Below are 23445 nucleotides of genomic sequence, written 5' to 3'. Positions count from 1 at the left end.
AATATCCTGGACACAGCCAGTCTCTCTAGACACAGCCAGGGTTTCTCAGGGCACCACCAGTCCTTCTGGGCACAGCCAGACTTCCTGGGCTTCTTAGGGTACCACCAGTCTCCCTAGGCACAGCCAGGGCCTTTAGGGTACTGCCACTCTCTCTGGGCACAGCCCAACTTCCTGAGCACAGCCAAGGTCTCTCAGGGCACTGCCACTCTCTCTGGGCACAGCCAGACTTCCTGGACTCAACCAGGGCTCTCAGGGCACTGCCACTCTCTCTGGGCACAGCCAGACCTCCTGGACACAGCCAGGGCCTCTCAGGGTACCGCCAATCTTTCTGGGCACAGCCAGACTTCCTGGGCTTCTTAGGGTACCACCAGTCTCCCTGGGCAAAGCCAGGGCTCTCAGGGCACCACCAGTACTTCTGGGCACAGCAAGTCTTCCTGGGCACAGCCAGGGTTTCTCAGGGTACCGTGCTGGAACAACAGTGGCTCTCAGCCAAGGTGCTTACATATTCTCAATGGAGGCCGGTGGAACCACAAAAGCAAACATCTGCCTGCACCCCAACAAGGGGTCTTCAGGCACCAGCCTTGCTGGTGGCCGGGCGAGACACAGGAAGCAAACATCCGCCAGTTCCACTACATGGTGGTACGTTCCCAAGCAAATAGTCAAGCGGTCCATTAAATTAGGGATGGAACCCATTTCCCACAGTCCACAGTCATTCGCCAGGGCTGCGCATTAGCCTCACAATGTGTGCCCTCTGGGTACAGCCAGGGTTTCTCAGGGCACCACCAGTCCTTCTGGGCACAGCCAGACTTCCTGAGACTGAGTGTTCAGAGGCACAAACTGCTCCACCGCCCTTCGGAGACCTTTGGCTGGCACCATACTCTGCTCACTGTGCCATTTGTCATGCAGGATGACAGGCGGGGTCTCTGGTCCAGCTCCCCACATAAGAACGCAGGACACCTTGTATCATAGTCCTTTATATCATGTTTTTCTCCCATACAACACTGTGAGCTCCTAGGAATAAGGACCCTGGTTTATTCATCTCCCCTTTCCCCCAGAATACTTACTTTGAAAGTAGGCATCCAAAGATGATATGTGTTTAATTGACATCTATTAAATGATGTGGAAATGTCACAGAAAGTAAAGATAATCTATGACAAAGCATCCACCCACAGCAGTACTCCCTAGCCTAGTGTGCTTCACAAGTGGATTGATAACTCTTGACTCCAAAGTCTTTATCTGAAAAGAGAGACAATCTCTACACAAAAAGTATTGACAGATTACCCAACTGAAAATTCTGGAAAACTGAACATCCAAAGTATTTAGTACACACCCAGTTCCAAACTGGAATTTTTCCATCAGTGGAATGAGCCAAATGAGTGAGGTTTGATGGAGAAAAACAACAAGAGTGTGATTCTTTGGTGTGCCTTGGCGTTACAGATCCATGTCTGCTCATGGTCAAAGTGGTCAAACTCAACAAAATGAATGAAGGAATGAGCATGAAACTCTGGCAACTCCTGGGCACAGTGGTGATTCCACACAAAAGCCTTCTTTGGGAAATTCATATCAAATACATGATACATATTGTTCTTTCCTATTGCCCTTCCCTCTCACTCACCATCCCTGTAGCCAGGGACTCTTTGGTAACATTGCTGCAGGCACTAGGAGACCACAGGAATGCCTTCAGGAGGCAGACTGGTGTCAAGGGTCCAGCACGTAAGCTCTCAGGAATCCTTCTGAGCGCCAAGCAACAAGAAAGAGGGGACACCTTGGCTCAGAAGGTATTTATGAGAGAAGAGAAGCAGAGGAACAAGAAAGGCTCCAGCTAGTCCTTTGGAGTCTGGCAGCCATTTCTGTCAGCTTTCCCATTCCTAGATTGATGGCCATTGCTTAAGTCCTGGGGGTACTGGATTTATTAAATTGCCTCTTTGTTCAACTCTTACAAGAATTTATATCTGAAAACTATTTGACGTGTTGCGACATTTGTCTGCTGTAGGAGATGCGGGAACTGAAGCTCTGTTGCACAAAGTCACACGGTGGGTAAATTGACAGAGGCAGAATTTAGGATCAGCTACTCCTTCCAGCAGTTCTCTTGGTCCTGTAATAAGGCTGGCAATCAGCACTGAGACAGGCGGGCTATTTGTTGCTCCTCCTTTGCCTCTACTGGCTGCTCCAATGCTGACACACACCTACAAAAGGTGGAATAAGGCAAGGGAAGGACCTTGGAAGGCAAGGGAGGGACCCTCCCTAGAGGAAGGAGCCGTAAGCTGGGATTGCCAAGGCCAGGGGTGAGACCTTCCTTTGCCTTTTCACAGGTCTATAAATTTGGAATAATCACTTTTCTCCTTAAGCCTCTGCCACTGGGCCAACTGGCCCTCTAGTGCTTTTCTAACAGCCTGGGATGGCGTTTCAGTGCCTCCTTTGCAAACTGTGAGGTCATGTACAAACTTCAGAAAATTATTAGAGTCCTAACGTCATTAGGCCGGATTTTCTTCCTCTCCAAGAAGGGAGTAATCATATCCACTTTACAGGAGGAACCTCTCGTGTAGAGCTTCCCCCCGGGCCGGCCTCCAGCGGCGCTCGCTCTCTGGCTGGCACTTGGGCGTACAGCCTCTGGCATCCCGGCGGCTGCGGCGGGGAGCCGGCAGGGCGCGCGCTGAGCGCCGGCCAGCCGCTCGCGGAGGCTCGGGCAGCAGGAGGAGCGTGTGAGCTGTGGGCGTCCCTTTAAGAGCAGTCGGCCGACCCGGCCTTCGCCTCAGTCCTCCGAGCGTCGGCGGTCACCTGGCGCTCGCAGGGCAGCCAGATTGAGGCGGGATCGGCGCTCTCGCCCGCGGAGGCGCGAGAAGGGGCCGGACGCCAGGAGCCGGGAGCGGTTTGGGAGCGTGGCGGTCCCGCGCCTCTCTGCGGCAGAGGATGCGGGAGCGCGTTCGGGTGCCTCTGCCGCTGCTGCTGCCGCTGCTGCTGCTCCCGCCGCCGCTGTGGGGGGGCCCCCCGGACAGCCCCCGCTCGGAGCTCGAGCCCGAGCCGGGGCCTCTGCAGCCCTTCGATCTGCTCTACGCCAGCGGCGTGGCCGCCTACTATAGCGAGAACTACGAGCTGGCCGTGCGCGACTTGGAAGCGTCGCTCCGCAGCCACCGGCGCCTGCGGGAGATCCGCGCGCGGTGCGCCCGCCACTGCGCCGCGCGCCGCCCGCTCGCGCCCCCCGGTGTCGGCCCCGGAGCCGAGCTGCCCTTCTTCCGCGCCGTGCTGGAGCGCGCGCGCTGTTACCGCAGCTGCGAGACCCAGCGCCTCGGGGGACCCGCATCCCGCCACCGCGTCAGCGAGGATGTGCGCAGCGACTTCCAACGCCGAGTGCCCTACAACTACCTGCAGCGAGCCTACATCAAGGTACCCAGAGCGCACACCTTCACACTCCCATGCGGCTCCAGGTGCTCGCTCTGGAGCCCTCCCCACTTGCTCTTGTCTCCTGGCCATTGGGTCTCCTTTAACTTCTCTGCCTCGTGTTTGCGCATCTAGATATCTGGTGGCCAGAGGTCAGTAACCGATACTAGATGCACCTGAGCAAGTCTTTAGCTCTTTCGGCATCAACTTCTCCTTCAAAAAGGACTGTGCTGATAAGATGATGTTTCAGGTACCCACACAGCACTACTGCTTCCTGAGACTTTGGCAGAGCTGGGTCTAGGAGAAGGTCCCCCGCTTCATCTCTGGGTCTAGTCTCACCCCCATTTCTCTGCTGTCTCCGCCCCCATCCCTCCTATGCACTAGTCTGCACCTTTTACTCTGAAGTTTAAAAGAAAGCATTCTCAAAACAGAGCTTAAAGTAGATTTGTTCTGAAACAAATTTCTCTCTCTTTTCCCTGCATCTGCAAAAGAAAAATAATAATAAAAATAAATAAGATCAAAGGTTAAAGAGAAGGAATGCGTGGAAGAGGTGAATCTGTGTGAGGCAATCTCACTAAAGCTTCCAGTTGCTGGAGGTAAGCATTGGACTGGGTTATTGGACAGCAGAGAACCGGTTCTCTCCTCCTGCTTTTATTTTTGTGTAGTCAGCTTGCCTGAAATTAGTGTCAGAATGTATACGGTATATATTGACATCTCCCCCACATCTACAATTTTGAAGTTCTATCTGAAGGCTTTCAGCAGAGAAAATTCAGCCTGTGTCCCTTACCCCGCCTCCACTGTCACTCACCTATGTTTCTCTGAGCTTACTCTTGTCTTCCCTTGTACCTTTTTATGTCAGTATATCAGTGTCTCTTCTACAGCTGTTGGAGAAGTGGCAGCTTTGGGGGCCGTTGGTCATGCTAGCCAATGGGGCAGGCTGCATTTCTGGGGTGGTGAAAATGCACACCACGTGCAGATATCCAAATGTCTTTTGCAGCTCATCCCTCAAGGTCTCTGCCCTCACAGGTGATAGGTCTCTTTGGAGATTTGCCGTTATCAGAGGAGTTCAGGACATCACAACTGAGACTGACTTTTAACCCCAGTGTCTTGCTAAGATGCTAGAATTCACTAACCTACTTACTATCTTGGGCAAGAAACAAGGAGAAAGCTTGAATCCTTTCCAGAATTTGTCTTTACTTGCTTGTGCCTGCTGACAGATTTGCTAAGACATGTATTAAATATAAATCTGATTTCTTTTGAATGAGTGGACAGTTTTTGGTAGTCTTACAGAAAGCAGTTAATGGTAGGCAGAAAGGGGACCTTGAGTATCTGACAGCTGAAGACACACTAAGCTAGTTCCAGAGCGGGATGTGGGTGGTCCCTGTAGCATACTCTTTTCAGGCGTCTCTGATGTGAGGTTGGCTGTCCTGCTGATAGTTCTGTCACACATCTTGGGCAGATTTTCTTTCCTCAGGTCTGGAAAAGGAATGCATATTCATGTTTAGTCCTATAAAAATAAATAACTCTCAAAATGTGGGTTTCTTTGGTTCTGTAATTAACCTTGCTTCACTGTGAATGTTAACATTTATCGATCATTCTCCTACTCCTGTCCCCTGGTTAGAGGTCAAAGAAGGTGAAGCAAGCTGTAGGTTTAACATGCCTCAAGTATTTGCAGTGAATTCATTACAGGAGTTAGTCATTTATGCACATCTCTGCGGGTGAACTACTAGGTGTGGGCTGATGAACCAACAGAGTTTTTAAAAGTTCTTTTAAAAATATGTGAATTCATGAAAAAAAAAACAAAAAAAAACAAGCATTACCAGCAGTGTTTTGAGAGCAGAACAAGTCTTGTACCTTCACTTCCATAGGCAACATTTCTTGGATTCCCCATGATTGATAATCTCTTATGGGATATTTTTACCCCTTTGGAAATTTACTTTTGATGGTTGGAGTTTGCAGGAATATCTTTGTGAACAGCAAATAAGGTGTATCATGGTTCTTCGCTCTCCTCCCCCATGAACTCCATAATTTTAGCCTTTATTTGGCTGCCAGGGAATTCCCCCCACCACCACACACACACAATCTTCTGAGAGTAAAGCAAAACTCTCAAATAATGACAGAGTATCCTTGGGCTCTGACAGGTGTGGATCCTAAAGTGTTCCCTGATGATAGAATGAGGAGTTCCCTCTATGCGCCTTGATATAATCATGATCCCTCATGTTATTGAATTACTTTTGGCATTAGTGATACAGTTTGCACTTGAAAAGGATAATCTTGGACCAGACTGAATCAATGAGGATTTTGCAGCCAAGATTTGAGAACTGTAAATCCTATAGTACAGTCAGCACTATCGGGCTTCCTAGAGATAAGGAAGTACAGTTATTCTCAGCTAGGGGGTTTACAAACTGTGGAAGCTCATGGGACATGGTACTCCCACACCCACCCCATCCCCCCAAATCCTGGATAGTGAGCCACTGATGGAAGTGCATCCTTTATGCTGGTGTGTTGGAAGGGAAGAATTGAAAATTGTGAAATGTGAACTGTGTCCAGATCAGTTTCTCATTTCATAGACAAGGAAATGAAGATTCAGAGAGGGAAAGGGGCTCACTCAGTGTCACATGATTTGATTTGATGAAATGAGTGTAGGACTGGGAATTGGGAGTCTGACCTCTGCCAGTAACTGATGCACAGGCCTGTGCTATGCCCACTGCCCCATGCCGCCACTTCAGGTCCCAGGGAATGCTGCTGTCCCCAGGGCTATCCTTCTGCCCGGTTTGGACAGCTCCTTGTCCTATGGGATAACAGACACACTGCAGTTATCTTAAGGCCTGCTCTGTAGGTTCTTCCTTAAGACCTGGCATGTCAGGAATCTGTCTGGACAGCTATGAGGCAACAGTTCCACCTGGCTTGTAGCCACACTGTTTTGTTTAAAGGCAGAGTGAGACTCTTCTAAGTTTTGATTTTTATTATTTCAGATTGTAAGATACATCTCATGATTCATAGCCTAAAAACTCAGATAAAGCTTTTATCATGGTGTTCTCTGCTGGGCAACCTTAAGTGGTTTCCCCTTAACTATTACATGAAGCCCACATAGTTTAATTCAGCACCCACAGCCTGACTCCTCTTAAACCTTACCTGCCGTTTCTCCCCTCACTCTGTCACCCTCTAGCCAAAGGGAACAATGGACACTTGGTCTTAGGTATCTGACACTTTTTCACATCTGGGCTTTGTTTATTCTTCTTTGGGAGGCATGTGGGCTCTGGAATGGGAAAGATTTGGTATTAAAACTTCAGCTCCTCAATCTCTAGCTGCGTGACTGTGAACAAATTACATAAACTTTCGGAACTTTAGTTGCCCCATCTGCAAAATGGGGAAATGGTGCGACTTACCAAATTGATATAAGTCAGGTTTCAGAGAAAATTTATGTAAAGGACCCAGGACAGGGCCAATTTCTCAATAAACACTGGAGACATGCTTATTATTATTATTAGTTATAATAGTAGATTTTTTTCCTTCTTTACATGTTGAAATGGTAACTGTACTAACACAAATATACCTATTTCTATAAGGCCCTCTTTCACTTCCTGTGTACCTCCCAATAGTCCATTTCTCCCTCATCTGAATGTCCACAGCAAGGAATTTGTTCCTCTAATGTCATGTTTCATTTTTAACCTTGTTTTGAAGAAAGTTGTATATTTGCTTATTACATATGTGAGTTCCTTGAGATCAAGAATTCTCTTAGTCATTTTTATATCTCCTAAAGTAGGAGTTTCCAGATCTGGATGATTATTGGTTGGATGATTATTATTAATTTGAGCATTAAAAAATGATTTAGAATTAGAGATTTAGGTTCAGTAAGTCTGAGTTGGGTCCTCAGTGTCTATATTCCCTCCAAATTCCCTAAACAGGGGGTAGTAACAGAAAATGCACAGTATATGTTTGTTGAATGAATAATAGCTTGGTTCCTTGTGCATGAAATACTGTTGGGAAAGATTTCTGTGTTGTGGCAGGAGGTTGTCTCATACTAGTTATTTGGTATCCTGGCTGGTCTGTTGTGGGGGAAAGTTACAGAAGGACTGTAGATTGTTTGGCTTCTCACTCTTTTCTACTTGCAGGTTCTGGCTAGTGCTGCAAACCTACTTTCCCTCCCCCTCCATCTTTTAGCCTAATTTAATTCTTATTACTTAAAAGCATGCTTCAGAGAATCCTTGATGCATTGTTCCTGCTTTATGTACATTTGTTGAATTGAAACAAACGAAGAGAGAGACTTTTTATCTGTGTGCTTTATAATCAGGATTACTTTAATAGTATCTGTTTTTCTCCCACTGTGCCCAGCCATTTAAGTAAAACAAAAAACAAACTAGTGCTCTTTATATATATATATATTTTTTACTTAAAACAAGCCTGCCCCTGCATGTTTTGTTTCTGAGTTGTACTTTGTGCCATTTGACCTTTGTTTTTCTTTTCAGGGTTAAAGGAGAACAAAAAGGAAATGCAATTAAGTTAGGCAATTCTATCTCGCTCCCAGGGTCATCTCGCTAAACTCTTTTTCTTGAACCTAATTTATTTTATAGTGGTTTCTAGAAAAGAAACAAAAAGTGAGCTGAAGGAAATTTTTCACTCCTAGTCTGCTTTATAAATTTCTTTCTTTTCTAGATGAATGCCCTAACAACAAATAATTAAAACCCTGGGCCACAACTTCATGACATACATCGTTAGTTTAGAATGAAAACCTTTCCCAAATTTCGTATTTAACTCTTTTTACCTAGATGTAGACTATGTGCATTTTGTACCCCCCAATTATTTCAAATAAGAGGTTGATTTTATGTCTTCTTGAAATAGTTTTTCTGAAATCGTCCCCGTGGTTATTGCTTCAGGGGATGAGGCTTCCCGCCCCCGATTGAGCCTGTTTTGTGCCTGAATCATCAAAATCCCTGAATCACCATATTCCTGCCCCACTCCTTTGGAAGGAGAAACCTGGGAGATTCTTTGTATAGCCAGCTCTTCGTTCCTGTGTGCTAAGGAGTTAGAATCTCAATTGTTTCCTCATGAGGGGTTGACCATTTGAAGGCCCGGTCAGCTCTTTATCAGTCATCCATTGCAGTTACAAATAGCAAGTGCCACAGCGGCTTAAAATTCAATTAAATGAGAGTAGCAACTGCTTACAAGTTTTCTCCTATCTCTGTCTGGTGAATCATGGATTCCTTTACAGGTTTTAATAAAGGAAAGTAATAAATTACGTGTCTCTCTTCACAGATCCCATCTTTGAGCATCAAATGTATTCTGTCACGAATATTACTTGCTCACTGACAACTCCAAAGGGATAGCCCTGTGGAATTCTTTTGGGAATGTTTGATAAAATGTCAGTTTGTTTCATGAGTGGGGCTTGAGAAACTCTGAAAGGTGGGTGAGTTCACCTAAAATGAAAACTCATCAGATTTAGTATAATAATAGTTCTTTTGTATTGCTAAGGAATTGAGTAAACTGTGGATTTCTTAGAATCACAGATCTTAGAGTTGGAAGGGACTCCAAGAAAGCATCCTTCTCAATTCTCTCTCTTCAGGTACAATACTTGCTTTGGGGCAGTGAAGTAGGGGTGAGAGAGGGAGGGATAAGGACAGTGTTTTGCTCAAGAAATGTGGTCTAGCAAGGGTGGGGAGTGGTAATTATTGCAACTATAAAAATGCTGTGGCTTGAAGGACTCTCAGAAATCATGAAGAAGTCTATCCTTGTCACTTAATGGCTGTTAATGCTGGCCTCTGAGGTTCCATGACAATCAAGGTGTATTAGCAAGTAGAGCTGGGTCCAGAATGTAGGTATTCTAACATACAGTCCAGGGCTCTTTCCAGACTCTGTGTAATGGACGTGGATACCTCCTGAGGGGCAGTCTGGTGAATCACTGGTGCATCTGAGAACTGAAATGGACTTACTTCTTTCAGAGACGGCCAACACAAGACAGAGCTTCCTGGACTGCCCCTCCCACCCTGCATTTTCATTCACATGATACATAGGCCACTCAGCCAAGAGTCACAGTTGTCTGGTGGAAAATTTTGCATTTCTCATTAGGAAAAATAATTTCTCCTGTCTTTTTTTCCATTTAGCTTTTCTCCTGTAATTCTTTTTCTTTCCTTTAATTCATTCCTCTTTTCCTGCTGTCTGACTTCCTAGCTATGTAATTTCCATGACACCTGGCCCTCATTTGCCAAATGGTCAGACACATCTTTAAAAAAATGATTTGGGGTCAGCCTTCTGAGTGGTGTGCTTTAGTGCTGCATGTGTGAGGTTCAGATTTTAGAACTGCCGAGGGCTCCAGTATTGTTGGAAGAAGCTGATTTCACTTGACTACACTCCTTTCTGCTTTACTTAATTTTCTATACTTATTTTCCATTTTCTCTTTCTCCTCACCCATTCCTTATCCTGTTGGTGATCTATGCAGTGAAATCACATCTGAAAAGTAAAGAGTTGAGGGGATCAGTAGAGGGAAGAGAAATTTAGGTAGTGGTAGAGGCAATGTCAGATTTCTGGGTCTAATACAATGAAGGCCAGAGAGATTGTTATTTAATTTGATACACAGACATAGGCATCTATTTCTTTGAAACTCTTTTTATGTCCCTTTCCTCCATATACCTTGTGTAAGACTTGTGCATATGTTGGGGAAGATGTTCCCTTCTCCTCTCCGTTCCCTGTTTTTCTATAACTGCTCCCTGCCACATTCATAGAACATTAGTGTTCTAACCATCCCATTTTACAGATGGGAAAATAAAGCCCGAAAGAGAATTAAGTTGTCCTTATTCAGCAATTTAATGGAAGAGCCAATACTGTGTTTCCCTGAAAATAAGGCCTAGCCGGACCATCAGCTCTAATGCATCTTTTGGAGCGAAAATTAATATAAGACCCGGTCTTATTTTACTATAAGACCAGGTTTATATAATATAATATAATATAATATAATATAATATAATATAATACCTGGTCTTTTATTAATTTTTGCTCCAAAAGACACATTAGAGCTGATGATCCGGCTAGGTCTTATTTTCAGGGAAAGAGGGTATTAGAATTCAGGAACCCTGAGTTCTACTTTTGCAACACTGCTGATGACCACTACTTGTCAGACTCACTTTGAAAATACAAACTCAACAATATTAAGGTAAAACACATAGCATGCCAATTTCATTATTTGCTAAGTGGAATAGACCCTGGAAACCAAAGCTCCCATCTTCTTACGCAGTATTATTCCTTGCAGTACTATTGTGCCCACAACTGGCAAAAAACTCAGAAATGGGAACCTGGTCAATGCTGTTCCTCAATAAACCTAATGAAAATGAATGAGGCAAGGAATCTTCTCTGGAGGGGAAATAAAGGAATAAGAGCCAGAAAGAGGGAGATCCAAAATGTCAGACTTTCCAGAAGTTCAGGGCTATCAGAACAATCCTGCTGGAATTAATTATCTGCAAATAATGGATTCAGTTTTTATGCAAGTAATGGGACACTACTGAAGATTGCAGAGTAATTATCCTGGAACTCTGGAAAGGAATGGAAAATAAAGCAAAAGATATAATAAAATAAATAAATCCAAAACAAAACAGGGAAACTGTTAACAAACCCTGAATCATAGGAAAGTTAATTGAGCCAATTTCGATTTATTCTTGCCTGAATGTTAAATTTTTAGCTTCACTCTGCCAAGATCAATAGGATTGCATGAAGAAATCAACACATAATTAGGACTCCAGACACAGTGAATTACCTTAAAACCAAATTTGGCTGTTTTAAAAATGATCTCAAATGATACCATCAAAGACTGATCCAGAAGACCATGCTAATTATTTCCCTACTGAAGCAAGAGTGATTTCTTAATAATATTTTTCAGATGGACTCCAAGATCAACAATAAGCATTTGATTCTAGCTCCTGCCACCAGGGACAGAGACTTTCACAGTCAGTCATTGTTTCTATAGGATTACCAAGGGCTCAATTACACAGTGCAGTCTGCAGTTTTCAGGTCAGTAGGCATTCAAGCCAGAGCCTCTCAACCTTGCCTTATTTGGGATGAATAATTCTTTGTTGTGGTGAGCTGTCCTGTACATGTTCAGATGGTTAGTGGCGTCCCTGGCCTTTGCCTATTAGGTAGCAGTAGCAACATTCCACCATGCTCCAAGCTGTGACGACAAAAAATGTCTCTATGCATTGCAAAATGTCTCCATGCATTGCAAAATGTCTCTTGGGGGTTGAACTCACCCCATGTTGAGAACCACTGATTTAAACATTTAGCCGTGTTTAAGGTTACTGGGCATTAAGGTTAGACAAGTGCAAATCAAGGTTTTAACAATATATGCTAGATGACAGTGTGCCCACTGATGAATCATGATATTTGTGATAAAGTTTGGCTATAGCTTTTTTCCCCCGATGGGGAAATGCATTGGAAATAGAGCCTCCCCTACCCACCCCCCTCTCTTTTGTAAAACTCCTGTTTAAAATAAAAATGAGGATAGGAGAAACAGAAGTGGCAAAATACTGATAATGGTTTAAGCTGGATGATGAATACTGTGGGAGTGTGGGAGTTATGATTTTTTTTAAGTTTATTAGTTTCATGTGTACAAAACACTGTAATAATTAGACATTTATCATTTATACCCCTCACAAAGTGATAACCCCCCTCCCCCAATCTACTACCCCTCTAACATTGCACACAGCCATAACATTTCCACTGTCTCTATTCCTTATGCTGTACTCCACTTCTTGTGACTATATGTATGTGTGTGTGTGTGTGTGTATATATATATATTTATGTATTAAATGATAGTTGACATTCATTATTATTCAGGTTTAGATTCAGGTGTACAACTCAGTGATCAGGTATCTATGGCATCCCTGAAGTAGAGCCTCTTTCTCCAAGATGCAAATCACTGGACTCATATTCCATCGCTGTCCCTCCCATGTGGCTGCACTAATTCAGTTTGCAGAAAAGACCAGAGGATCTGGCTTCTACTTATGGTCTGAAAATGATAGGGCAGGTTGCTTTAGCAATACAAACTAACACCTTTCAGTTGTGAACTCCAAACTCCAGAATTAAAATGTTTATCTTTCAACTTGGAAAGTACGCAAACCCAACATTTAAAAGTGATCCACTCCAACTCTTAGTTTTTTTGAGGTTAGCTGTGTATCACATACAGAGGGTGCCAGTCAAATGTGTACACATTTTAAGAAAAGAAAAAAAACTATTAATTGTAATAATCAATATATACCAATAACAAAAGATGAATACAAGTCTCGTTTGACATCTACAATTACAAGAGGTGCTCAAAGTGGTTACCATCAGCGTCCAGACACTTCTGATTACAGAGAATTACTGCTTGAGCAACGCTGACCGAAGTGTCCACTGGTATACATTTTTTGGCACCCACAATATATTCATGGAAAGCAGCTTGACTAAAACCCAGAAGGCCAACTTACAGAAGGCTAGAAAGTGGGGGAAATAAGAGGGGATCATGGAAAGAAGAAATGACGTAGAGATGTAGAGAGAGAGTCAGAGGGTGTCTCAATGCATTGGGGCTGCTATAACAGAATGCCGTAGGCTGGGTAGCTTATAAGCAATAAACATTTATTTCTCACAGTTCTGGAGGGTGGGAAGCGAAGATCATGCCGCCGGCAGGTTTTGTGTCTGGTGAGAACCCTACTTCCTAGATAACCATCTTTTCACTGTAACCTCACATGGCTGAACGGATCAGGAAGCTTTCTGGGGCCGCTTTTATAAGGGTACTAATTCCATTCATGAAGGTTCTGCCTTCATGATCTCATCACCTCCCAAAGGCACCACCTTCTAATACCATCAGTTTTGGGGGTAGGTTTCAACATGAGTTTTGAGGGGACACAAACATTAAGATCATAACAGATTATGTGGTGGCAGTTCAAGAATGTTTTGTTTAAAAGTAATGGAATTAGATATGGAAAGGACATAACTGTAAAGATTTATGGTATATTAGAAATGCCATTTAGAAAAAGCCGGCGATTTTTAACTTTTAGAAAGAAAAAAACGAAACAGAAAAAAAGGGCTAAAATAGAAAAAAAAAATCATTTGAAACAGTGACAATAGAACATTTGGAGAATTAGTTCAATCCAGAGTATAGGATGTTTTAAGGACAAATTGGATTGATCATATTGTTTAAAAGAATATATACTATTTTGAGGCTTGAAAAATTGATATATGATAATATATGAAATGATACCTTATAGGGAATTTTACTTTAATTATAGTTACAAAATATATCACCTCAAAGCTAAGTCCAAGTAAACTATAGTTTTAGTGACTTTTTAAGTTTGTTAAGAGAAATGCCATTTTGCCATTTCAGGTTTTTTTGACAAATCCTGGGTGTAGCTCAACCTTCCCTTTTACAGTTTGCCAAGTTACTTACTCTCTTATCAAAATAACTATTGAATTATTTTAACCCCAAAAGTTAAAAGCACATCAAGAAAGTCATTAAACTAATAAAAAAATCTCTTGTATATGTTCATGAAGAATCACACTAAAATAAACACCTATATAGGACAATGGTTATTTAGTCTTTATATTATCTTCTTAATATAATTTGTTTGCAAAAGAGATTATAAAGAAACCTGAAATGGCAAAATGACACATCCCTGGAAAGATTTAAAAAAAATAAATAACTGAAACCAAACATTAGGAGTTAGCTTTGAGGCAGTATGTTTTTTATAATTATTAGTGATAATAGATACTATTTATTGACCATTACTCTGTTTCAGGTATTGTGCTAAAAGCTTTATGTAAGTTTTCTCATCCAAGTCTCAAAACAAGCCTAAGGTACAAATCTTAGTTAATCTTCATTTTACAATAGGACACTGACTTAAAAGGTTAAATAATATGTCTGAGATCATACAGCTAGTAAGTAACAGAACCAGAATCTGAATCCAGATTTTTCTGATCAGAAAACCTGAGTTTTCAGTTACTTCTCGTAGGTTCGGTTTCGACATCTAAAAGCACTGTCCTCACAGAAGGCTATCCTTTTATTAGTTGTATGACACAGAAAGCTTACCTCTATGAACGTGGATTTCTTATCTGGAAAATAGGGATGATGGTCATACCTGCTTCACAGGGTTCTTGTGAGAATTTAATAAAATAAAAGATTGGGGGCTTACCTAGGTCAGTAGGACACAGAAGTACTCGTCCCTTGCCTCATGGTTTCGAGGCAGAGAGCAAGCTTGTGAGGGAAGATGAAAAGCAAAAGAAGAGGCAACTATATCATAATACACTAAGAAGATAATCACATGTATAGAAGGTCAGAAAATGTGGGACACACAAAACAAGAACTTGACTTGCGCAGTCTGAGCTACTATCTTGAAGTTTAACTCTCTATACCTCGGAGCGCAGACTTACCAGCCTCCTTTCACCATCAGGCTAAAGCAGAAATCCTCCTCTTAATGAAAACTTGGGACTGTTTTTTTTGCTGTGTTGAGAAAAGTCCTTTTGCTCTCTTCTCCGCGACATTCTCCAACCCTCTGATTTCACAATTTCCATGAGATTGTGGCGTCTCCTTTGTATTTTCCAAAAAATGGGACTCTGTTCAAACGCATTCCAAACCTTCTCTGTTTCATATTAACAGATAAAATCTCTTCCCACAGACCAACACATCTTGGGAATTTTAAACCCCTTTAAGCCTTTTCCCCACCCCGATCTTGAGTACACATGGGAGATGGCCTCGGTTTGGAAATCAACAAACAACTCTTCATCACAGACACCAAAAATGAGACTGCTTCCTGTATAGTAGTCAGGTAATGGGAGAGGAGATGAAATAAAAACGTAGAGGGTTATGAGTGTAGGAATCAAGCAGTTTAGGCTCTGGCCCTAGTTCTGTCACTAACATTTCTTTTTAGGCCTTGAGGATTCCATTTGGACAAGGGCGACATTGGACCAGATGGTTTATAAGAGCCCTTTTATCTCTGCCAGCCAGAAATTCTAAAATACTTTAGTGGACTGGTACAGAGAGCCAACAGTCTACTTATGGAAGAGAAAAATGATGAGGTCATAATGTAGTGAAAGACAAAGTAGAATGGAGATCAAAGGAGTTTAAAAGGTCACAGGAAAGGAAGGACTTCCAGTGTGTCTGGGGCTGGTACTCGTCTTTGGACAGCCAGCCACTTTTAAAGTAAACTTGCAAGAAGATCACACCAGTATCTAATGTGGTGGTACTTTAAGAGGTACAAGATAAACTGGGGAATGTTCAGGAAGGACAAAAAGGTAAAAGACTCGTAACTATGCTATACGAGAAACAGTGGAAATAAGGGTTAGTAGCCTAAAAAGAAAAGCTTTTAAAAGAAGTCATCTTCGGAGACAGTTAGTCTTGATCTTTATGGCACCGAGGAATGGAAGAGCTAGGACCAAATAACAGAAGTTACAGAGAACAAGATCTTGGCTCAAACACAAAAGACTTTCCTAACACTGGCATCTGTTCAGATATAATAAGGAATCCCCCAAAAAGGTGTTTGAGCATGAATCGAACAAATGCTTTAACAGGGAAGTTGCATATAAGGTTCAAGCACTAAAGTGATGTTGAAATAGATAAGATTTAACCTATCTTCCAGGATCTTATGAAATAAAAATGTGTCTTATAGCCACAGATGGTGGATCATTAAAGACTTTTTCATTGGGAAAACCCTACAGCTCTCCTCTCTAGCCTGCTTCTTCATTCTGGTTATTGTGATCTTAGATCAGAGTTACCAGAACACTCTTTATAAAATAACGTATATAATATAAAAAAAAAGAAAGAGACAAAGAAAAGTACCAAGGCCTTAAAACACGCACAGGAACATATTCACGGAATATTTAGCAGTAACAATATCCACATGTATGTTCTGCATCAGTTTTCTGATTTCTGGCTCAAGTGTCTGTGAGATAACATCTGAGAAGAATTTAGTTGTGGTTACAGAGGACCAATGGGGGTTTCAAGTTAAATGTATGACAGCTGATCAGAACATCCATGCTTAGGAATTGAAAGTGGGTACACTTCTCTTAGCAAGTATATTACCACATACTCAGGAAATCCAATTTCATTTACAGAGCCTTTGCAGAGCTGTTCTAATTTGCTTCAATTATATGCTATCCAGAGGCCAATTTGAGAATCTGACCATATTCTACTTGTAGTTCATTCAGGTCTCAAACCTTTTGCCAGTGTTAATTCTGGTCATTTGCACATAGTGGGTTTGCCCAGGACCTCACATTTAAAAATGTTTAAAGAATATTATATATTCCTAAGGAGTGCCTGCTACTCCTGAGGAGGGGGAGAGTGGAAGTCCAAGCTCCCTATGCTACCAGCTGACCAAAGTTGGGGGTCGGTGGGGGGCATGTGTGTTTATTCCCTTATGTTTGGCTGGAGTAGGGCAGGTGTTACCACAATTATGTCTATTCTGCTATGCCTAATTTTCCCTTTCCCTTAACTAGAGAAAGCATATTTGTTTGTTTGTTTGCAGGGGGAGGGGGGTCACTTTTATTTTTTGTCTGCTCCCTTTGGCATTTCCAGGTTGCAAGCTTCTCCAGAGTTCAATCTGGGATGTATATGGGAGACAAAAAGCAAACTCATTCACCACTACATTCAAATGCCAGGTCCCTCGGCCAGCCTGCCTTCTTCTTGCCCCCTTTCAGAGTCTCGCTGTTGTAGTTCGTCTAGCATTTTTAAGTGTACTTAAGGGGAGGTAGGGGAGAAATAAGTTTACTCCATCTTGTTCAGAACCAGAAATCTTCATGCAGATTCTTTAAATTATAATGATGCTGATGAATACAAGTTGAGTGGACTTGATCTCAGAACTCTGGATTAACTTTGTTACCAGTGCTTTATTGTAAAACGCTGCAGAAAACCTTTCTGATCGCTAATAAAAATCTTTAGTCAGCTTTCACCACCACGACATTAAACCTCAGTAGATCAACTGGACTATGCTATGGTTCATGTCAAGTTGCTAAGAGGTGTAAATATCCCAGCACTTGGGCTGAGCTGCCACCAGTCTGCCCTTTCACTTGTTTATAGGTCCATAGAGAAGACCTCTCGGGAACACTGTGATTTAACTCTTCACAAGTAAATGAATAATTGGTCATCCTGGTCCATTTTCCCAGTAGGATAGTTAATAAAGTTTTACCTACTATGTTATATACGAGAAACCAATTTAGGAAGCATTTAGAATAAGAAAAAAACCAAAACTGCTCTTAAGGTCCCTTTTCTCTTTCCCATTGTCCCAGAATAAATACGACGTTCCCATCATTAATATCTCCTATGTTCCAGGTTGCTCTGTATGAATCTTTAACCTAAACATTCACACATGGCTGACATCACTGTTTAAGTCTTTGCACTTGGTAGGAACTCAGTATGTTCGTTGAATTTGAATCGTCACTTCTAGGGGCATGAGTTTGTCCCTATGATACTCCTTATAATTAGGCATTAAGAAATGCCAGTCTGTGCACTTGATCATAATTTTTAAAGACAGCTCTTTCATGGGGGTGCCAACTTTATAAGAGAATGTAAGATTATGAACAGGAAACAGTATGTGAGTAGAGAGTTAGGAAACTGTCTTTATTTATAACTATACCACTAACTCTGGCCTTATGATCATGGCCCCTGTATCTCCATTTATAAAATGAGGTAATTGGAACATACAACCTTGAAAGTCTCTACTAGCTTTAATATATTTTAATGTTTGGCATAATATTTCCTTTGATAAACAAACGTATTAAATGTTACTAAACTGTGAAACTTAGCCATAGAATTGTTTGCTCCTCAATTTGGTCTTAAATCCTAGTAGCTTACCCATAACATTAAAATGTTTGCTATGTAGGCATTAAAATGATAGGCTTAGGCAATATAAATTACCGTATATATTGGAAAGGAAAGCCAAATGGGCAAGGCCTTTGCAATCACAGAAGCAGTCACCAGTATCAGTGTCCTGAATATGTTGATCTGGTCACTTAATTCAAAACCCATATCTCTCTTCTCTAACTTCACTGTTACAAGAGAAAGTGTTACAGTTGCCACACAGTTCTGCAGACTCCCCTCTGAAATGATGTAAGCTAGTGGTTAAGATCAATTTTATTCGAAATTTTCACTACTTCCTGTAATGCTAAATCAAGATCAGGATGTAAGTTAACACTGGCTGTTCTCTATGAATAAAGCATTTTAGGTATTGGCATTCCGTTGAGACCTCTTATTTGAAATGCACTATTTTTTGCTGCACACACAAAAAAATCAGTGCTCTGTTATCCATTTTGATTTTAACACATCAGAACCTACTCATGTGTTCTGATTCACACAATGTGATGAATCAAGCCAGAATACCAAAGTCTTTTCCAAGATGCTTGGGCTTTTAGTGATAAATACACAAGATGTAATTCTCATCCTCTCTGGCATATGTACCAATTGTCCAGATATGGTTCTTCTCTAAGGGTTTATCCAACTATAAAACAAAATATCATTCTAACTAAATATGTGATAGTAATTGTCCTTCCCCATTGTCTGTATAGTATTATGTTATGTGACATCCGATTGCAGAGTCATTTGAAAATAGAATTTCGCCAGAAGCTCATTCTTCTTTCTTTCCAATTATCGTATATGTTATTCATTTTGAGACTCTTTTTAAAATCACAAATTTAATAGTGGTAAACAACATCAGGTGAATTATAGAAAGAGAACAAGATTCAGTGCCCCTTGATCACTGAATAGTGGTGCACAGGAAACACCCAGAGCTGTCCGGCAGAGTGCTTCTATGACCGCAAGAATGTTCTGATTATTAAGAGCATAATGGGATGTCTCTGAAAATCATAATTAAATCTACATTTCAAATTAGTGTGATATACCCGAACCATATCACTTGCAAGTCTGAAATGGTTGGCACTCCATATCATAAGCCATGAACAATTGACATATTTTAAGAAACACTGATCTAGAAAGTAAATGAATGGCCTTTTATCACCTCAGCAAATCAAAGTCTCTGTGAAGCTGGGTTAAGTCACAAGGGTGTTGTGAGTATTTTATGAGAAAAGCACCTGGCTCCTCGGATAAGCACTCAGTAAACAGTAATTGTTACTGATGTTCTGTTACTGTCATTATTTTTCTAATAGGCTGTCGATCATTTATTAATCCATCTCACATCTTGCTTTTATGAACTAAGAAGAATGGTGACAATTGTTCTTTACAGACCTCATTTTAATTTTTAATTTTGTGGTTTGCTATTAACTGTACCCTAGTGTTATTTAAAATATAAGTGGTGTACAGTCTGATTATAAAACAATAGACTGATTCCAAAGATCTCTAAAAAAGTCTTTAACTTATTTGAAGTTCAGTTCCCCTTTCTGTAAAATGGGACTACGAGTGAAATTTACTCTATCTGTAGAACAGGTTTACTGTAAGGGTTTGAAGAAAGTATTTTGAAAATGTTTAAGTTCTATACAAATGTAAAAGCAAAATAATTTTTTACTCATATAAGAACATGAATAGTTTATACAATTTTTGTACCTATAAAATTACTATTATATATATTAATAATTATTTTTTTTACCGCATTGAATTCCTCATTTTACTTGAATGATGACAATATCCATACTGGCCATAAAGTTCAATATGACCTGAGAGTACTTTTCCAAATGCTTTTGAGCTTATATAAGTCAAACATGGGTACTGCAGACATAAGAGAGCACATGTAGTGGTTTCTTTCTGTCCTTGACATTTTTAAGATCTCTGGCTTCCTTTAATAAGTTCCAGACCCGTGCATGCCTTTATCCCTGGGGGGTAGGGCGTGAGGAGTGGAAGCTGTTGCTTAAAACAACAGTTGGAACAGGGATTGTTTGATAAAGCCAATGGTTAGAATATTTGCAACTTCTTGTTTTAAATTCCTATGATAATACCAGCTTCCAAAGGTTATCTGGCAATTTGTGGGAAATCTAGCAGCCATAAAAATTGGGCCTTCGATGAAGACTTTCTAGATAGAATACATGAAATAGAAAGAAATGAAAGAATGTGAGTGTGTGAGGAAGGTTTGAGCTGTCCCCCTGGTATAGTAAGGGGGGGCGGGTCTTGTTACTTTTCAAGTCACAACAGGCATGATCATTGGGCTGAAGTTATATCGGTGCTGTGCCTTCTTAGGGTTTTTTATTTATTTTTTTTTAATCACTAGCTTGTTTGTTTTATGAGTCAGTCTCTTATTGATTTCTTTATTGAACTGTACGTGAGAAGCCAGCATTGTTATTTCTGACATTTAAATGTATGGAAAGAATCAGTGTTGGAAAAATCAGAACATTTCCTTTGTTCAAGTCATGCAGCATCTCAATGACAGAGGCAGGAGGACATGTAAAATATGTTCCAGCACTCAGCTTCCTGAGCTGGTTCTCTTTGCTTTGGAGTTACTGTGAGAATTCGAGTGGGGATGAAGGTAATCAATCATCTCTCATGTTTGCATCATGCTTGGAAACGTGTGAAGTACATTCACACACACACATCTTCACTTTCTCATGAGAGCCCTGTGAGAAATCTAAAGTTCGATGGTTTGTCCATTCGGACCCTGAGAGAATGGCAGAGCTGTGACTCAGTGGAGTTTTCTGGCTCCAAGGTCAGTGTTCTGGCCAACATGTCACAGCTGCTGTCCAGATTTGAAGAGTTCTTTGTAGCCACAAAGCTATAAACTCTAATAAGTTTCCATTTCAAGGCCCTCATGATGCCACTGTTCTGTGCCTTTATCATTTTTAATATGTAGTATTTTTAAGCCAGAGATTATAATTCAGTCATTTTCCTGTCTCTTTCATATTATGGGAGCTTTTGGCCCCATTGGGTGTCTGTACTCACTGATCTATGACAGCCGAGGAAAGGCTGGATGTGAGGATACCATTTTCAGCCAGCAGCTAGTACCGTGGCACAGATGAATGTGGGATCACCCAAAAGCTTTTTCCATATCTGAAGTGGAATCCATATCATCTCTTTGTTTCTCGAGTAATTGCCCTCTGGGTAATGTTCGAGGAGTACTCCCAATTGTCCATTTCACGTAAAGGAAATGACAGTTGTATGGACCTAGATGATTTGTCCAGTTCTTGACATATGTTGGTGTTCCGTTTCTAAACATTCTATTTGTGCTTGGTGTAAACACTGATGTACAGTGCTGGATTTCATTCTCTGATCAGCTAAAGTACTACATGATTTTCAGAATCTAAGCTAGTACATTAAAAGAAATGGTTTTCATTACATGTGGTTTTTGTTGACATTGTTTTTTGTTGTTTGTTTGTTTGTGTCTTTTATGCTATATTTACATGTCTTTCCCTTGAGTTATAATGAGTTGCAAGTGTTTTTCTGTTTTCCCCTAAGTTTCCATGTTTTCATGGACTTAGCCCTCTCTTGTTGTTCATTATGTGGCCCAAGAGAAATTTCAGTGAAATCTCTGCTGTTAAACTTTTGGATGGGATATGTTGTTCTTTCACATTGGAGAATCATAAGCAAAATGTTAAACACTGTATCATTTTGAGGGGGTAATTCTTCATGTTTTATAGACTTGGAGAAAGTTTGGCTTTGAGACACAGTTCAGCTTCAAGCTCCTGTGTATAGCTTTGTAACTTTGGGCAAGTTATTTAATGTCTCTAAGAATCAGTTTTGTCATCTGGAAAATGAGAAGAATAAGTCTCAGTTCGCCTGTCTGAAAAATTAGCAACTCCTAGAAGTATTATGAAGATTAAATGAGTTAATTCATATAAAGTGCTTAGATATGCCTCGCAAGTCCTAAGCATGAAGCACACGGTAACTTTTCTGTTAAAACTAATGGATCACACTTTGGGAAATTCTGATTCTATTGTCTTAGTAAGTTTCCAGACTTGTGATATTGATTGTGTTTGGTTGGCTGTGGCAGAATCGACTTGATGTGATTAAACAATCATGGGTGATCAGTCAGGAAATCTAAGTAATTATGCTCGTCATTCCCTTTGTAGCTGCATGACTTTGGACAAGTCATTTTACATGTTGTCCTTATGGTGAAGAAAAGTGGCATCCTTCTGTTTGGTTGCCTTACTTTACAGGATTATCTGGGGGATTTATATATATATATATATAAATTTTTAATATATATATATTAATTGTGTAAGCATTTTGCAAACTACAAAGGACTGTACTGTATACATGTGGCTTCTTATTGTCCCTACTTTCACAATTCCAATTTGAGGTTGGGCAGAATGTCAAAGGAACCCAGTACCCTACTGTTGTTAGTATATTGTACTCAGGCACAACTAAACAGTTACATCAGGGCTCTTGACCTTGAGTCAGCCTTCCCAAGGCCACCATTGTCCCCAGTTCTTATGGAACTGTGCCAGGGTTCCATGGAAATTATAGGGAAAAGTGAATCAATAGGCTGTTTTACTTGGCTGCTAAATTTGGTCTACTGTTTCATAAATTAGGACACATCTGTCTAGAATGGTTCTTGTTGCCACCAGCAACCAGGGTCAGAGAACTGAAGGACATCAGATATGCAAGACAAATGGAAAATAACTTCCCAAAGTAATGCTTTTTGCAAGAATCCCATGGCTAGTTGCAGGGCTGAAGAAAGCTAAATAGGAGACTCAAGGCTTGAGATTTCCTGCATGTGACTCAAACCGGATGTGGATATGGACATGAGGATGTGGTCCAAGATTTTGCTTTCCTGGGTGGTAGGAATAGAAATCAGTATTAGATTGCTGATTAACATTTTTTGCAAAGTATGTAGTTCCACAGTATAAACAGTGGAACAAAGATTAATTTTCCAGATCAGCTCATTCTTAGTTCTGGTTTTGTAAGATGGTTAGCCATTGCTCTGTACCAACATTTGTGGAATTCTCAAAATTAATCTAAATTACTTTGGCTTATGGTACACAGCACCATTTTTCTTCTTGGAAGCAGAGGTGATAATGAAGGAAGGATGTGAATTTTTCATCATGTAAAAGGAAAGCTAAATAATGTCCGTGGAATCTTTCAGTGAACAATATAAACTTAATAGCATTTTATCTTCCATTTTCATGGAATTCTCATTGAAGATTAATGTGATGAGTTTTGCAAAACTTTAAAAAAAGCCA

General features: G+C 41.0%; 1 protein-coding gene across 1 annotated transcript in view; it reads left to right on the top strand.

Annotated features, from left to right (window-relative positions):
* The first annotated feature begins 2700 nt into the window (after positions 1–2700).
* Positions 2701–23445, top strand: part of P3H2 (prolyl 3-hydroxylase 2) — a 140405-nt gene continuing 119660 nt past the window's right edge. The window contains exon 1 of the mRNA XM_019743152.2: positions 2701–3384. Within this exon, the coding sequence (XP_019598711.2) occupies positions 2911–3384 (474 nt within the window). The 5' untranslated portion in view covers positions 2701–2910. The remainder of the gene's footprint in view (positions 3385–23445) is intronic.

The sequence above is a fragment of the Rhinolophus sinicus genome, linkage group LG01 (genome assembly GCF_036562045.2).
Source record: "Rhinolophus sinicus isolate RSC01 linkage group LG01, ASM3656204v1, whole genome shotgun sequence".
Lineage (NCBI taxonomy): Eukaryota > Metazoa > Chordata > Mammalia > Chiroptera > Rhinolophidae > Rhinolophus > Rhinolophus sinicus.
This window is presented reverse-complemented; position numbering and strand designations above follow the sequence as displayed.